Source organism: Nothoprocta perdicaria, unplaced genomic scaffold (genome assembly GCF_003342845.1).
Source record: "Nothoprocta perdicaria isolate Ctin4 unplaced genomic scaffold, notPer1 scaffold_5, whole genome shotgun sequence".
NCBI lineage: Eukaryota > Metazoa > Chordata > Aves > Tinamiformes > Tinamidae > Nothoprocta > Nothoprocta perdicaria.
In genome coordinates this window covers 5,259,656-5,276,118 of record NW_020455754.1, presented here as the reverse complement: position 1 = coordinate 5,276,118, position 16,463 = coordinate 5,259,656, and the positions used below count along the sequence as shown (strand labels likewise).

The following is a 16,463-nucleotide window of genomic DNA, read 5'->3' as shown; positions in this document are numbered from 1 at the left end:
CCCCCCCGCCCTGCACCGGGGCCCCCTGCGCCGCTTTCCCCGCCGCTCCCGCACCTACCGGAGGCGCCGCCCCCGCCGCTGCCCGTTCGCGCCAAGGGCGCTCGGTGCCTCCGCGGCGCTGCCCGCGGCTCAGCCCGCTCTCATGGCGCGGCCGCCGGGCTCCGCGTCCCTCCTCCTGCAGCCGCCGCCGCCGCTCCGGCCTCGGCCCGGCCTCAGCCCCGCCTCGCGGCGCCCCCGCCGCCGCCGATGGACCCGGCCGCGCCGCCAGCGGCCCCCGCCACAATGGGCGCGCCCGCCCTCCCCAACGCTGCCCTACTGCGCCCAAGAGCGGCGCCGCCGAAATCGCGCTCTGCGCCGTAGTGCTCCGAGTGGCAGCGCACGCCCAGTCCCGCGGGTAAGGGGTGCCGGGGCAGCCCCGGTGGCTCTGCTGGGGGGTCCCGGGGCGATTTGGGGTGTTCTGGATCAGCCCTGCTGCCCGACACCCCGGTGTGGAGGTCAGGGACCTGCAGGGGGTCAGGGACCTGCTGGGATGGGTGCCCTGGAGGACCCCGGTGCCCTCCCAGCTGCACCCTGCAGAGGTGCCCAGTGCTCCCCAGGGGCCTCCAGTTAAAGGGGATGGGGGCCCGGACAGCCCAGAGCAGGGGCTGCAGGGCCGGGGCTGGCAGGGCGCTCCCCCCGCCTCCCGTCCCCCTTCTGCCTGAGCGGAGCTGCACAATCCACCCTTGTCCCCACGGCCCCAAGTAGGTCAGCGAGGCTGGGCTGAGCCCTCAGCCGCCCCACGGAGCAGGGAGCCGCCACGTGGGGACACAGAGCCCGGGGCTCCCACCCCAGCGGCTGCTCCATGGGGTCAGTGYCCACCCGCTGCCCCAGCGGCAGCTGGGTGTCCTCACGACACCTCCTCAGGGAATCCATTCCCTGCACCCTCAGCCCTACTGGGAGGGCAGCTCCCTCCGTTCTGCGCAGCTCAGGGCCCCTCCACACAGCCCTGGGCCCTGCTGTGATCCTGGCACCTATGGGARCCACGGGGATGGCACCGGCATGGGGAGCACCAGGAAGCAAGCACAGGACCTGGCATCCCTGGGAGGCGGGAGATGAGCTGGAGGAAGGAGGAAGGTGAGAGATGGATTTCTCACATTTTAATTCCAGTTAATGATTGATGAAGCTGCTTAGCGCAGAAGGCAAAGGTCTGCACGGAGCCGGGTGTGGGCACGGGCAGCCGCCGGCAGCATCCCCGCGGAGCCRGCCGCAGGTAAGGGGCACCGGGAGCCGGACGCAGGTTAGGGGCACYGGCCCCGGGAGCAGCGGCAGCGGGAGGCAGTGGGTGCCGGGTGCCGAGGCAGGGCAGCCACGTTACCGCTTGCACCTGTAATGCAGCTTCAAGCACCAGCTGGGGTGGCCCCATTAAGCCAGGGGTGATGGAGGCAGCACCTGGGGAGGGTCCTGTGGCCCCAAACACCCGCTTGGGTGGCTGCACCCCATGGCAGTCCCACCCAGGCTCTCAAATGTGGGGACAGGGGTGGCCCTGGCATTGCCGGTGCCTGGGGGACTCCCGTGTGGCTCTGCCCGGGCAGCTCCTCGCTGGGACGGCCGTGGCCCCAGCGAATGGAGCCCCCGGGGCTCGCGGGATGGGCTGTGTCCGGGGGCTGCCCGGGGCTCGCGGTGCGCTGCAGGGGAGCCGCTTGTCCCACACGCTGCCTCCGGGACAGGACGGAGCCCGGCATCTGGCGTCCCGACACGCTCGGCCCCGCGCGGCTCCGCAGAGGGGACCGTCCCGCACGGAGACCCCCGCCCGGGGGGCTGCTTGCCGGGAAGGGCAGCGCTCGGCRGCTGGAGAGGCCCGGAGGCCTGGGACGCAGCGAGCCGTGCCCACAGGCGCCCGGCAGGATGGCATGGCGCGCACTGGTGCTCTTCCCCTTCCTCCTGCCCGCGGGTGAGGACTTTGCTCYGCAGCTGGCAAGGGCGGGTGGAAGTGCGGGAAGTGCTGGAGGGCCCAGCTTCTCATTCTCGTTTCATGAGGGCAGCAGGGACTCCCAAAGTAGCGGCCCACCCCCCTGGCGCTGGTGTTGGGGACCCCCTGGCTATCCCATCCCAGGGAGCAGGGAGGRCTGGGATCCGGGACAAGGGAATGACACAAGGACAGAGGGTGACAAAAAGCAGGCGGAGGGTTCAGAGCAGCCCTGGGGCTCAGAGCGGCTCCAGGAGCGGAGTGCCGGAGCTGGGCAGGCTCTGCTGAGCGCCAGGGCGCAGGGCTTGGGGCAGATGCCAGCTCAGGGCAGTGCTCAGCGCGTGTCCTCGCTGCAGTCGCAGGCAACACGGCGCCCTACTTCAACATGAGCATCGTGTACGTGCCCGAGGACCTGGAGATCGGTGAGTGAGGCGGCCGCAGCCTGCCCGGCAGCAYGGGGAGCGCCTGGCTGTCCCCCCTGCCCGGGCGCCCTGCGTGGCACTGACACTGCTTGTCCCCAGGCCAGGAGGCTTTCCAGCTGCRGGCTTTTGACGTGGACGGGGACCCGCTCACCTACGGCATCAGCGGGCCGGAGTCCTTCTACTTCAACGTCGAAGCGGACACGGGCCGAGTGTTTCTCAAGAACCTCCTGGACCGCGAGGTGAGCACTGAGCGCCGGCCCCGAGCGGGTGCTGYGGGTGCGGACGGGCTCCGCAGCGCTGCGAGTGCCGCACGTTCCTGCGCCGCCCTGGGCTCCTGCAGCCCACGGGGGCACAGGCAGGTGCGTGGCCGGGACCACAGCGCCAGGCAGGGAGCCAGGGAGTTTCCCCGGCTCCCTGGTCCCAAAGCCCGGCTCGGGGGGACGCTGGCCTGGGGGGAGCAGCACCCYCAGGCGTCAGCGCTGGCCTGKGGCTGAGCCCTGCTCTGTCTCCCCRCAGTCCCAGGCCAGGCTCACRCTCACCATCACCGTGTCCGACGGGCAGAACGACCCAGTGAGTGCCAGCGTGGCGGGGTAGGGGCACGGGGCAGGGTCTGGGGGGCACGTGGGGGCTCGGTGCTGGCAAGGATCAGCGGCGAAGGATGTGCCGCAGGTGGGGACGTGGGGCGCTGGAGCATCACCCAGCTCCCCTGGGCACCCCGTCTCCCTGCACTGTCACTGACGCCCACTGCTCCCGGTAGGTCTCCAAAAAGCTCGCTGTCATCGTGGAGGACCGGAATGACAACGCCCCTGTCTTCCACAACCTGCCGTATGAAACCACTGTCCCCGAGGTAGCTCCCTGCAGCAGCAGGTTGTGCGTGTGACAGGGCAGGACCGTGGTGTGCCGGGAAGGGCAATGATGCGCCGGGAAGGGTCATGGTGCACGTGGGAGCGGGGAGGCTGTGCACCGGGGAAGGTCTGACCTTGGCGGCAGGGCTGTGCCTAGGCGGGTAGCTCCGTGCCAGTCCTGGGCACTGGCAAAGGGCCAGGACTCTGCCCTTGGTGTGAGCTAGAGATCAGGGAGCACCTGAGCCGCCTCTGTGCCCAGGCCACGGTGAGGGGTGGTTTGGGGAGTAGACGGGCTGTGGGGCTGAGCCTGAGCTTCCCACGTCCCCCGCCCCAGGCCAGTTCGCAGCCCCTGTCCCTGGGGAGCCCCATGGTGATTGGGGGGGTCCTGGATCAAGCCCCCTGCCCAGCTTGAGCAAGGGTGGGAGCTCAGCCCTGTGCAGCCCATGGCTGGCAGGGTCCGGCTCAGCATTTCCCCTGCTCTTCTGGTCGACGCTACCACCACTTGCCCTGTGTCCCCAGAATGTGACGCCTGGCAGCATCATCTACGCTGTGTTTGCCAACGACAGTGACACCGGGAATGCCTCCAAGGTCAGCTACAACATCGAGGAGGTGAGCACCAGGGTGCCCCATCATCGTCCTGGCCGTGGGCTGCAGCGTGCTGGGCCGGGAGGGTGCCGGGCCCCGGGGGCCGCTGCCCYGCTCCCCTGCAAGATTTCTGCCTCAGTGCCAAGACTCGGCTTGTCCCGGCCACGCGGGCCATGGCGAGCCCGTCTCCTGTCACCGAGAGGGGCCATGCCCGCTAGAGAGCAGCAGTGTGTCACGCAGCGGGGACGCCGCATCCGGAACTACCACATGCCATCCCCATGGGCAAGGAGTGGGCACTGGCTGGGGGTAGCCCATGGAGCAGTGGTCGGGGCTGGTTCTGCYCCTCCAAAGAACGGGTGCCACCCACTAGCTGCTGCCCAGCAGGGTTGCAAGCAGGGAACCCCTCATGCTGCGAGTGTCCCCACAGCCTGGGGGCTCAATGTGGGCCAAGCAGGGCAGAGGGATGCGGGTTGTGTCCCCATCTCTGCTGGGCGCCTCTGCTCCGGTGACGCACGGTGCCRATCCACACCCAGGTGATCCCCGACAACGCCAAGAATCATTGGCTCTTCTACGTCCTGCCCAACGGCAGCGTTGTGCTCAACGGCTCGCTGGACTATGCCCTGAGCACCTTCTACCAGATCAAGATCGTTGCCAAGGTGGGGCTGGCGGGGCCGGGGGCTGGCGGGGGAAGGCGCTGCTGCGGGGCTGACGGGCTCTGTGCTTGCAGGACGGCGGGGGGCTGCTGCACGGGGCGCTCACCTTCCAGCAGAGCGTCACCTACTTGTCTGTGACCGTCCGCGACCTGCCCAACCTCGAGCCGCGCTTCCTCAACGAGCCCTACGCGGGCTCCGTGCCAGAGAACTGCCCTCTGGTGAGAAGCCAGCCGGCCCCGGCGGCGGGGTCCGTGCCACCAGGCTGGGGTGCAGCCGAGGCACCACCTCGCTGACCGCCTGCCCTCGTGGCTGCGTCCCTGCAGGGCACCACCGTGCTGACCGTCACTGCCATCGACAGGGACACGGGGGTGAACGATGACATCTTGTACAGCATCACCAGTGAGTGAAGGGTGGCACATGATGGGACAGGGACAGGAGGGGCACCGTGGGGACTAGTGACTCACAGGAGCTACTGGTTTGTGCCGCTGGTGGGCATGGCCAGGGCTGTTTCCCAGTAGCTGCTTCCCTCTGTCCTGTTGCCCCAGATTCCAATGTTCCTTTTGCTATCAATGACACGACGGGCAGCATCACTGTGACTGGCTTCCTGGACCGGGAACAACTGCCAGATGAAGTGCTGCAGCTGGAAGTCGTGGTGAGTAAGAAGCAGCCAGGGAAGCCCCATCCTCTTCTTCCCCCTGGGCCCATCTGACCCTCTCTTCCCCTCCTGTGCAGGCACGGGAGAAGAACCTGGACATCTACGGCAAAGTGGCCAACATCAGCACCGAGGTGACAGTCACGGTGACCGATGTGAATGACAACAAGCCCCATTTCTACCTCTGTTCCCTCTCCAGCTGCAACTTCTCTGCTGATGCCCAGAACACCTTCACGGGCAGCATTGTGGAGCACTCCTCCTCGAACCTGGCTGTGTCCGRCCTCGACATCGTTGCACATGACGCTGACGAGGTTGGGAGCTCCTCCTCGGGGCTGGGCTGCCGGCAGGGTCTCAGGGGCACTCGGCCAAGCCCTCACTTCTGCACATCTTTCCCTGGCAGGGCATCAACAGCAGTTTTGAGCTGTATCTGCAAGGTGCAAATGCCAGCGCCTTCTCTGTGTCCCCCAYGAAGATTGTGGGCACAGGGGAAGTCCAGATCCTGGTGAAAGACTCGCTGTCTGTGGACTACGAAATAAGCCATGTCATGGTGGTGCAGGTAGGACTGCAGGGCTGCCTTACCACAGGGAACAGGTCCCTTTCCCTGCCCATGCCGCAGGGACAGGGGGACATGACTCTTCCCCAGCAGGGAACAGAGGAAAAGGCAGAATGTGACTCTGCCTGGAAGCTTGTTTGCTTCAGGGGAGCTGGTCCAGAGTGTAACGGGTCTTATTTTATGCCCTTGGGGACCTGTACATGAGACCATCTCTTCTCTACGCTGCAGATTGTTGCTAATGACACAGGCAACCCCACCGACTGCTGCTCCACAGCTACTGTGACCATCAACCTCATTGACAGCAATGACCACATCCCCGAGTTCCCCCAGAGCGTCTACTACCTGAACGTGACGGAGAACAGCGCCGATGGCACCGTCATCTCCCCAGGCATCACGGTCAGATGCTGGGCAGGGAACAGGCGCGATCCACATCCCCCAGGCTCTGCCTGCTGGTGCTGGGTGACACAGGGGCCCCCGTTTCCTTGTGCACATGCGAAGGAGATGGTGCCAGCAGGCACTCAGAGTGAGGGTCCCCGTGTCTGTTTTTGGGGTGCCAGCTCCAAGCAGCAGATCTCCTCTGGATTCCTCASTGTCCTAGGGGCTGAGGCAGATACGCCTGATACTTCCCTATCTCTCCCTTTTAGGCCTATGATCCGGATAGTGGTATCCTGGGCCAGATCACCTACCAGCTCCTCCCGGAGAGCATGTGCGTAGGGTCACAGGCAGCCCCAATGGGGCATCGGCCTGCGTGGGGGCTGCGGGGCTGCCTACAGCCCGGATCCCYTGTGATGGGTCTGTACGTGCTGCAGCCGGGAAGTCTTCGCTGTGAACGCCACGACCGGCGCTGTGCTGGTGCRCAACGGGAGCTGGCTGGACCGCGAGACTCGCTCCTTCTATTACGCCAACCTGCAGGCCAAGGACGGGGGAAACCTGACAGGCTCCACGCTGCTGGAGATCACCGTGCTGGATGCCAACGACAACGCTCCCATCATCACTGGCTCCTATTTCATCTCTGTGAATGAGGGGCAGAATGTCAGCGTGCAGATCCTGGTACGTGAGGCCTGGGCTGGAAAGGATGACCTGRTGACTGTTGCAGAAGAGACAACCGGTCCCAGAGGTGCCAAACAGCCCAGGCCCTCCTCTCTGACCTTCCTGGCTGTCTCTCTTCAGGCCGTGGACAATGATGAGCCCAACACCCCCAACAGTGAGTTGCGCTACAAGATCTTGCCAGGGCCATTCAGTGACAACTTCACCATTGAAGCGGTCGAGGGGTTGATGCAGAACAAGGGGCCGCTGGACCGCGAGGCTTTGGATGATGATCGTGGGCAGATGGTGGTGACGGTGGAGGTGTACGACCTGGGCACRCCACAGCAAAGTTCCTACGTCAACGTCACCATCACTGTGGGGGTGAGTCCTGGGCACCAGCAGGCAGCTGCGGGCTGGGGACTGTGACCAAACTGATGCACAATGAAGGGAAGACATGTGGGGTCCCTGGCTCTGGCAAAGATTCCATGTCCCCAAGCCCTCTTTGGGGACGGAGAGAATGGTTGAGACAGGGAGACAGTAAAGAGCTTTTGTACCTCCTGCCTGCAGGAAGGCAGGGGTCTGTGCTCCTGTCCCTCAGCCTGCTGTGGGAYCCCTTGCCTCCAAAAACAGCTGTGCCCATAGCATTTGTTACCCACAGGACGTGAATGACAATGTGCCTGTGTTCCTCAACCAATCCTATGAGTTCTCGGTCTCGGAAGGATCTGCAGGTATGAGCCAATTGCCAGGTCTGTGGCACATATGGGGACATGGGGTTGGTGCCTACTGATCACTGGGTAAGCGTCTGTGTGTGTCTGTAGGGTCCTTYGTGGGCAATGTGGAAGCCACAGATGCTGACCGGACGGACATCAATTCCCGCATTTCCTTCCTGCTGCAAAGTGGCAGCGGCTCCAGCAACTTCCTAATCCGCTCATCCCGCCTGGGGCCAGGGCACTACAGCGGTCGGCTGCTCCTGGACCCTGAYGTGTCCCTGGACTATGACACCTTGCAGCAGAAGTTCTTCTCCCTGGTGGTGCTGGCAGAGAACACAGCGGCGGACAGTGTGGGGGACACCGCTAATGCCTCAGTGGTGGTCAATGTCCTTGACGTCAATGATGAGCCCCCCACCATCCTGCCCGCCTCTCTGCAAGACGTGAGCGTGAGCGAGAACAGCACCCAGGAGGGCCTCGTCTGCACCGTGGTGGCCTCTGACCCGGACACCAACCACTTGCTGGTCTTTGAAGAGCTGGAAGTCTCCTGCTTCAAGGGGACGAGCAGTGTTGGGGACGTGTGCTGGGACTGGTTTGTGCTGGCACCCAATGGCTCGGTGGTGGTAAACAGCTCGGACATCGACTACGAGCTGTGTGACGTGGTGGTGCTCACGCTGCGGGTTGAAGACGTCAACACCGAGAAGGGCAACCGCTACAGCCGGAACGGTACAGGGCCCTCGCCCCTCTCCCACCACCCAACCAGGGCACAGCCCCCAGGAGGGGCTGGGAAGGGCAGGGTGGCCACTTTGGGGGTTGGGAGAGGGCGTCTCGGCTCTTTTGGTCCCTAYGGCAAGAGGAAGGGGCTCCTGTCTGTGGAGGGAGGTGTGGAGGAGGTCACTGTAGGAATGCAGTCGGTGACCAGAGCTCTGGGGCCTCTGCAGAAAGCCTGAGGATCCTCATCACTGATGTGAATGACAACGCGCCGGTTTTCCTGCCCTCCTCCGAGATATTTGGTGAGCAGCCGGGACCCYGGGTGCTGTGTCCTGTGCTCCTGCCTCCGTGTGCACGGTGGCACAAGGCACTSTGCCTTGCTCCGAGCAGCACGGACCATCCCCCAAAGCTGCTCCCCTCCTGTTGCACTTCCAGCCACTGCTAGAAGCAGGGGACCAGGGCAGGGCTAGGAGGTATGAGGGGATTAGCGTGGGATTGTGAGGGCCGTGGCTGCCTCCCCAAGGCCAAAGCAGAGCTGGGATGCTCAGAGCTCTGCCATCTCTGAGCGCTGGGGTGTGGGGGTCTGCAGCAAGCCTGGCTGCACACGAGCATGGTCTCACTGTCTATTGATCTGTCCATGGCAGTGGTTGTCCCTGACGTCTCTCCTGTGGACCTACAAGTGGCTGTGGTGAAGGTGAGGAGCTGTGTGTGCCTCTGTCCATACGCATGTTTGGCCTCATCCTCTCTGCCCTGGGCAGGCAGGGGACCATTCCCACCCGTGCTCTGTGCCCACAGGCCAAGGACGCYGACTCAGGCCCCAGAGGAACTATCTCCTTCTCCATCGTCAGCGTGGTGTTCGTGCAGGACAACGGCAACAGCCAGACCTTCGAGAACCTCTTCAAGGTGGTGACCACAGCCGAGCAGGACACCTACGTCGGGAGCATCCAGTAACGCCGTGGGTCTGGGCCAGGGTGGAGGGGAATGGGGCTGGCTCTGTCCCTGTGCAGCTCGGCTCCTGCCAGGCCCAGGGGCCAAGGGGCCCTGTCWAGGGCACAGCGGTGGGATGGAGCTCAGAGGGCAGCAGGGCCTGGGGATGTTCTGCGCAGCCCAGTGGGATTGCTGATGTCCCTGTTGTCCCAGGGTGGCCAGCAACCTCGATAGGTCGCTGAAGGGGCGGTACAAGGTGACGGTGGAGGCCAAGGACGGCGAGGCACCGGTGCACACGACGCAGACGGTGCTGGACGTGAGTGTCACCCTGCCCGGCAATGCCCTGCGTGCCAGCCAGCCCTGCTCAGCCCTGCTCTCTCCACGCAGATCTTCACGGTGGATAACAGCTACCTAGTTCGCCTGCAGTTCGTGACCCCGGTGGATGAAGTGCAGAGTAACCTGGACAATATCAAACTGTAAGGGGTCTGCGGTGGGGAGGCTGTGCTGTGTGGGGGGGATGCCAGGTACCCCGTGCACTGGGAGGGACACACAGGCACATGGGGTGCAGGGAGCTCCCCCTTCACCCAGCCCTCTGGAGGCACGGTGGGCTGCGTTATGGGGCTGGGACCCACAGCACAGGTCTCCTCCATCCTCCCTGGGTGTCAAGGAGACTGGGCAGGTGGTGGCCTGGGGAGGGCACCCGCGCTGGAGCTGGAGCTGTCTGCTCCCCGTGCCTGCAAGCAGAGCAGCAGGACCCTCAGCCCGGGCTCCCTGTGTCCCCGCTGCTCCTAGGGTGCTGACCATGGCCACCAAGGCACGGGTCTACGTGGTGTCCATCCAGAGCCAGGACGATGCCCGCGCCTCCCGTGCCGCCCGGTAAGTCAGCCCTGGTGCAGGGTCACCTGGACCTGCAGGTGTGGAGGGAGGGGACGATGAAGAAGGGACATTGTGGTGGCATCCTGGGGATGGGTTTGGCTCCCTGACACCGTGCTCACCCCATGCTCCTCGCCGCTGCAGGGCTGAAGTCAGGTCTGTGCTGGAGGTGTATTTTGTGTACAGCAACGGCACCGCACTGGACGTCAACCAGCTGAGCATGTGAGTGCCCGGGGAGGGGCCCGTGGGCAGCACCCGCTCCCCCAGCCTGGCCCTGCCACCTCACCTCTCTGCTTGGCCTCGGCAGGCTCATACAGAGCGACCCGCATGTCCTGACGCAGCTGGTGAACCTCGGCCTGGCTGTCATTGTGAGTGAGGCAGGGCAGGGGACACGAGGGGAGGGTGACAACCCCATGCTGAGCCACAGGGCCTGATGCCCAGGGGCTGCACCCTCAYGTCTGCTCTGTGCCAGGGCCCTGGCGAGGTGACGAAGCCTGACAAAGAGAAGGAGCTGATTGGTGTCATCGCAGGGCTGGCAGCCTTCTTGCTCCTCTTCATCCTCATCATGATTCTAGCCTTGGCTCTCACCACCAGGAGGTAGCGCACAGCCTGCACCTTGTCCTGCCTCCTCTGGCRTCACCACTGCCCTCGCCCTTGATGGCCACCCCTACAGACCCCAGCCCTCGTCTCCCTCCTGCCCACGCACAGCCCAGTGCTCTGGCTCCAACACTGCCCTTCTCACCCRCTCTGTCCCTGGGCTTTGCAGCTTCAAGAGGAAGCTGAACGCGATGAAGGCTCTGAAGGCGGCCACGACGCTCACGCCTGCCATGGTGCAGCAGGGCCCCGGCATCCCCGGGACCAACCAGTACAACACCGAGGGGTGAGTGCCCTCCCTCCTCGGGAGGGGAGAGCCCTGGTGCCTCCGCGCAGCCACGCGCTGCGACCAGCAGCACTCGCTGTCACAACCCCTGCCTGGGGGACACAGCGGCCCAGGGCTGTGTCACTCACCCRCCACCCCCCTCTCTCCAGGGCAAATCCCGTGCTCAACCTCTCCTTCAATCCCTCCCATGATTTGGGCTTCCACGAAGACTCCTGCTCTGTGGCCAGGTGAGCTCCCTGCTCAGGTCCYAAATGCCGTCGCTCTGCATCTTGGCTCTGCCTGGGCCCTCTTCTAACCCCTGTCCTCCGGTTCTCCTCAGCATGAATTCACTGGATGAAAACACAGTAGATGTACCTGGGGACAGTATCCCCAAGGCCAAGGTGAGTGAGCAAAGAGCTGCTGCTACCTGGCAGGGAGTCCTGCCCAGCACGGTGCCTTTCTGCTGCAGCCCTGGGCACCTAGACCCACGGTGTCCTCTTGTCTCCATCCATTTAACAACTGCCAGCTCTTGGGAGGGCAGGGGCCAATGTCTCTGTCCCCGTCCCCTCCTCCAGCTGCGCTCTCTTCCCCCAAAAGGGCAAAGCGTGGCCCGTGGACACGGCCAGTGACGAGGCGCTGGTGGCTGCCCTGCACCTGAAGGAGCCCAGCAAAGTGGCGTTCATCAACAACGCCTTCACCACCACGGACCTGTGAGCGGGCGCGCGGACGGCGGCAGGGCCAGAGCGGGACTCGGGCGGTCRCTTTGGTGGCAGGACCCTCGGCTGTCGACAATAAACCTGTCCYCCCTGAGTCACAGCCCCCGTCAGCCCATGTGCTGGGGGGCTGCCGGCACGGGGCCCAGGCAGAGCCCCACGGGCTGGTCCTGGCCACGTCACACGTGCTGCCCTCTCTTCTGATGGGCAAGGGCCCACGCTGGAGCCAGAGGGAGGATTGCAGGAGGTGCAGGCAGCGCCGGGCAGAGGTTTTGTGCAAGGTTTTATTACCCAACATCCACGTCGACACGTTTAGTCACCCCCACRCCACCCTCCTCCCCCCACCAGAAAAAGAAAAGAAGAAGGAAAAAGAAGAAAGTAGGTGGTAAATTCACTGTGCCTGTGTGCCGCGGGTTGGCACCGCAGCAGCCGGTGTGGGACGGGAGGGTAAGGAAAGGCCCCCGTGCCCTTGTGGCAGGGCTCCAGGCAGCCGCGGGCACCACAGCACACGGGTAGGCACCGCACCACGGGCTGCTGCTTGATAAGACCCTTGGCAGCCTGCCCAGGGCGAGACGCGGCCCGGGGCGGTTCCTGCAGCCCGGGCAGAGCTGGGGCRCACAGGGCGAGCGTGGGGGGCAGCCTTGCCCAGCACGGGCAGGGTGGCTGCCCGAGCCYTCCACACCTCCATCCTGCAGCTCAGGAGCCACATCCTTCCGGAGCCACCAGAGACCCTGACCCCTATGGTGACACCAACCCCCCACTGCGCCCGCTGACCCCTGCCCTGCTGGTCCCCCTGCAGCTGGCACCGGGCCAGGCTGCTGCATCCCCAAGGGGCAAGGGGAGCTGGTTCCCGCCCTGGGCTCCCCTCTGCACTCCAGCTCCTGCTCCTCTGCGCAGGACGGGCTGCAGGAGGGAGGCAGCGGCCGGCTGTGCTCCGGGCAGGAGCGCTGGAGCGGCACCCGGAGCGGGGACATTCGCCCGCCTGCCGCCCCAGGGCCAGCGCGGTGCTCCCTGCACAGTGCCAGGCTGGCAGGGCACAGGGAACAGAGGAAAAGCGTTTCCAAAGAGGCCGCAGGGGAGGAGGTGGCCTCAGGCAGGACACACACAGCTGAAAGTGTCTCTTAAAAAGCTCAAAAAATGCAAACACGGTTCAATAAAAGCCCCCCGCCCCCCTTCCCTGTAAAACCCCAGCTGTAAAAAGTGGCAGCGTTTCGCAGCCAGCGCGGCCGGCCCCTGTCCCAGGGGAGCAGCGAGCGGGACAGGGGCCGTGCAGGCCGTGGTCACCGCACGAGGCTGCCCCTCTGCGCACATGGAGCGGCCGGGGTGACAAGTCGCCRTGTGACACCTCGGCCGGGAGGGCGAGCGGCTCCACGCAGGCCCCGGGCACGTGGCCAGGCTGCAGGTGATGTCCCAGCGAGGACCTGCCCTGCGCCTGTGTGGGACACACGGACAGGTCCCCGCAGAGGGGACCGCAGGGGTGGCCCCAACACCCCTCACACCCACAATGACGGGGACAAGCCACGTTCCCACGCACGAGCGCCGTGTTGCAGTTGTCCCCAGGGTCCCTCCAAGCAAACGTGATGCAGAGGGACGCCCGGGCTGCCCTGTGGGCACTGCAGGGCCACATCCTCTGCCCACCAGGCGCCCACGGCTTGGGGACAGCACGACAGCGGGGCGCAGGGCCTGGGCAGAGCTCTTGGGGCTGTGGCAGGGCCTGGGGACAGGGCAGTGCCCCGCGCGCAGCCGTGGCCCAGGAGGGCTGCAGCAGCCGGGAGAAGTCCGAGTGCTCGGGGCCACGCGGAGCTGGCAGTGCCTGGCACCCGTCCYCTGCAGGACGGGGAGCAGAGCTCCTGCCCGGGCCACGAGTGAGGCCAAAGCTGCGGGGGACACCAGCAACCTGCCCGCTGCCCTGGCCCCGTGCCAGAGGCAGGAGACTGTCCCAGGAGCTGCCCTCAGCGGGGTGCTTCCCCGTGCTCCGGGGAGGAATGCCGCCCTGCTCTGTGCGGAGCATGGTACCAGGGGAGAGCTGGGCTGTCCCGGGGTGTCCCAGGCAGCCAGGCCCTCCCGTGGGGGTGCAGGGGCCCGGGTCGGGGGGGCCCTGGGCTGCTCCCACCCTGGAGACACAGAGGCCTCGTCCCGGTGTGCAGTGCTCCAGCCGAGCGCGCTGGCCACGGGCACGCGGGGACGACAAGGCCCGCGAGCGGATGCCGGGGGCAGCAGCAGCACCCCAGACGGGGAGCCGCCGTGTCCCCGGGCACCCACGCAGGCCGGGGGCCCCAGGCGCTCCGCTCYGCTCACTCCATGGCGGGCCCCGCGCGGGAGCAGCACCGCGGCCGCCGCACGTTCTGCAGCAGGGCTCGAAAGACGCCGGGCGGCCTCTTGGCCTCRCCTTTGCGGGGCGCCCCCTTGACAGAGCTGGCCCGGGTGCTCTGCGGGGTCATCACGAGCTGCCGCCCGTGCTCCTCGATCTGCTTCTCCAGGTGCTTCTGGATGGCCATGCCCAGCACCTCCACCTCCATGGAGGCTCCGTACACCTCCCACGTCATCCCCTTCTCGTCCCAGCTCACCTCCCGGATGGSCTCCGGAGCCTCCTCCACCGCCCCCTTCACCTGCACCTCGGGGTACGAGGTCTGCGGGGACTTCGCTACGGGCGTCATGGGCCCCGTGGCCACCGAGCGGGTCTCCACAGGCATGGAGACCTGCATCTCCGCGTCCTTCTTGGAGGGCACCGGCTGCGGGGCTGAGGGGCCTGGCTCTCTCTTGGGGAAGGTGAACGCGGCAGCCCCGTGTGGGGGGCTCATGGGGCTCAAGGCTATCGACACCAGGGATGCTCGGCTGTCCACTTGTGTCCCCATGTCCTGCGTCCCGGCATCCTGCGGCGGCGTCACCTCGAACGAGTAGCTCTCGCACAGCAGCGCCGTGGTCCGGGGCTGGCGGCCGCTCTCCGTGCCCTCCGCTCCACCCTGGCGCGGGGCTCCCGTCTCGCTGCCCACAGCACCAGGGGGGTCCRGCTGTGCGGCCGAGGACGTCCCACCTGCCAGGGGACCCTCTCCCTGGGCTGGCTCCTGGACTCCAATCGGGGCGCAGGCGGGCGACTCGGCTCCTCCATCGGGCTCCCGAAACGCCACGTGCTTGGCAGGAGCTGCCGCGCTGCCCGCGTCCTTGCCCGGTGCCTTGAGGCAGGGCTCAGGGGCCGCTTTGTCCGCGAGGCCGCCGGGCGCGCAGGCGGGGGCCGTGCCGCTGCGCTGTGTCCCGCAGCTCCCGGCCGGCGCCGGGCTCTGCTCCGCGAGCGGTGCCCCGGGAGCCGCCGGCACCTTCTCCGCGGGGCCCCGCGGGGCGCCCTGGGCCTCCAGCTCGGYGGCGCAGCAGTTCCTCATGGCCGGGGGCCGCGCGGTGCAGCCGGCCCCGGGTGGGCAGTCGCCCGCTGGCGCGCAGCCCGTGCCACCGGCCTGGCAGCCCTCCTCGGTGCCGGCCACGCCGCCCAGCTGCTGCAGGCTCCGCGGCTCCTTAGCGCTGCCCATGCCCCGGGAAGGCCTCTCCCATGCTAGTCCTGCCGCGGCGCCTGCCGGGGCTGCAAGAGAGAGGCGGGAGGGTGAGCGCAACCCGGGCACCCTGGCACCCAACACCCATCCCGCCGCGCAGGAGGACCGCGCCGGGTGCCTACCGCAGAGCGCGGCCTCCCTCCGAGCGCGGGGAGAGGTTCAGCTGTTGTGGCGGTTTCCCCGGCCACGAGGACGCGGTGCCGGCAGCCCTGCGGAGAGAGCAGCAGCTCGGGTCTGTTCCCCCGTGCCAGGGAGAGCCCCCCAGATAGGGCTGAGAAGTCCATCCCACATGGATCTTCCTGGGGACCAGCAGGGCCTCAGGGTGCCCGGCCCAGCACCCTCCCCAGCTCCTGTGGTGTCCCAGACTCTGCCAGACATGTGGGCCGTGCCTGCTCCATGGAAGCGCTTGCACCCAGCACTTGGCACAACACCGCTCTGCTGAAGGCAATTCCCAGGGCAATTCCTGGGGACAGGCGAGTGGCAAAGCCGGGTTCCCTCCAGCACTAGCCATGCTCGCATCCCACCCATGCCCATTGTGCTGCCGGCAGCCCAAAGGAGCCCAGTACCTCCCACCCGACCACGGCACTCCCAGCTCCAACGCCTGCAGGTCAGGTTCCCACATCCCCGATGGGCACAGGGACCTGGGCATGGGGCTAGGGCACCTTCAGGTACAGAAGTCCAAGCAGGGTGAGAACTTGTTGCTCCYAAACCCCTCCTGAAGGAGCTGCCGGCACCGCTGCCTGGCAGCGCTYGTGCCATGGGGAGCTCCATGCTCCTCCACATTCCAGCAGCCTCCTCACTGAATGGAGCTACAGACATGGCACTTCCCAAGCGGCTTGTGGCAAATGCTGCTCGGGAACAGGAAGGGGTCCCCASAGGCCCCAGGACAGCCCAGAGCTGGCCCGTCTTTGCACCCTGCCTTGGGACTGTGCTCCAGCAGCCGGGCTGAGGCTGCTTCGCTGGGGCTCTCTGACACACTTGGTGCCCATGCCCGCACTGACACCGCACTGCATGGCACAGGCACAGGCATCGGGTGCCAGGGACACAGGTTGGTGTCACACAAGTGGCCCCAAAACTCCTCCAACCCCCTAATGCAAAGACATTCGGAGAGACCACGAGCTCCCCAGGGAGATCACAAGCGCAGCTGGTGCCAGCACTCGGCTGTGATCCAGGAGCATCCAGCATCTCCGGGCACAGCTGCTGCCAGCTGATTCCCACCCCGGGCGGCCCCCCAGCACCCCAGAGGGCACGGCCAGGCAACAGGGGCTCCAAAGCAGCTCAGGGGAGTCCCGCAGGCTGCGGGACTCGGCCAGCCCCCCCAGCCCTGCCGGGAGCCGCGAGCACGCGGGTCCCGAGCCCCGCGCCACCCCAGCCCTGCCGTGCACCCCCTGCTCCAGCGCCCCGCGTCCCCCGCGGCGCCCACGGGCCGGGGCGGCGGCGCCGCGCGCAC

At 66.5% G+C, this 16,463-nt stretch overlaps 1 protein-coding gene across 1 annotated transcript; it reads left to right on the top strand.

Annotated features, from left to right (window-relative positions):
* The first annotated feature begins 1,156 nt into the window (after positions 1 to 1,156).
* On the top strand, positions 1,157 to 11,472 carry CDHR2 (cadherin related family member 2). Its single transcript, XM_026047515.1, has 32 exons — positions 1,157 to 1,249; positions 1,873 to 1,930; positions 2,302 to 2,367; positions 2,467 to 2,606; positions 2,884 to 2,937; positions 3,125 to 3,214; positions 3,732 to 3,821; positions 4,331 to 4,453; positions 4,525 to 4,668; positions 4,774 to 4,849; positions 4,996 to 5,102; positions 5,183 to 5,413; positions 5,503 to 5,658; positions 5,884 to 6,051; positions 6,300 to 6,361; positions 6,465 to 6,705; positions 6,826 to 7,062; positions 7,340 to 7,409; positions 7,500 to 8,114; positions 8,330 to 8,401; positions 8,744 to 8,793; positions 8,895 to 9,046; positions 9,240 to 9,342; positions 9,414 to 9,502; positions 9,819 to 9,902; positions 10,044 to 10,121; positions 10,207 to 10,267; positions 10,372 to 10,496; positions 10,666 to 10,779; positions 10,929 to 11,006; positions 11,099 to 11,159; positions 11,356 to 11,472. Exons 1-32 carry the CDS (start codon positions 1,157 to 1,159, stop codon positions 11,470 to 11,472), a joined length of 4,005 nt encoding a protein of 1,334 aa, XP_025903300.1.
* Positions 11,473 to 16,463: the final 4,991 nt, after the last annotated feature.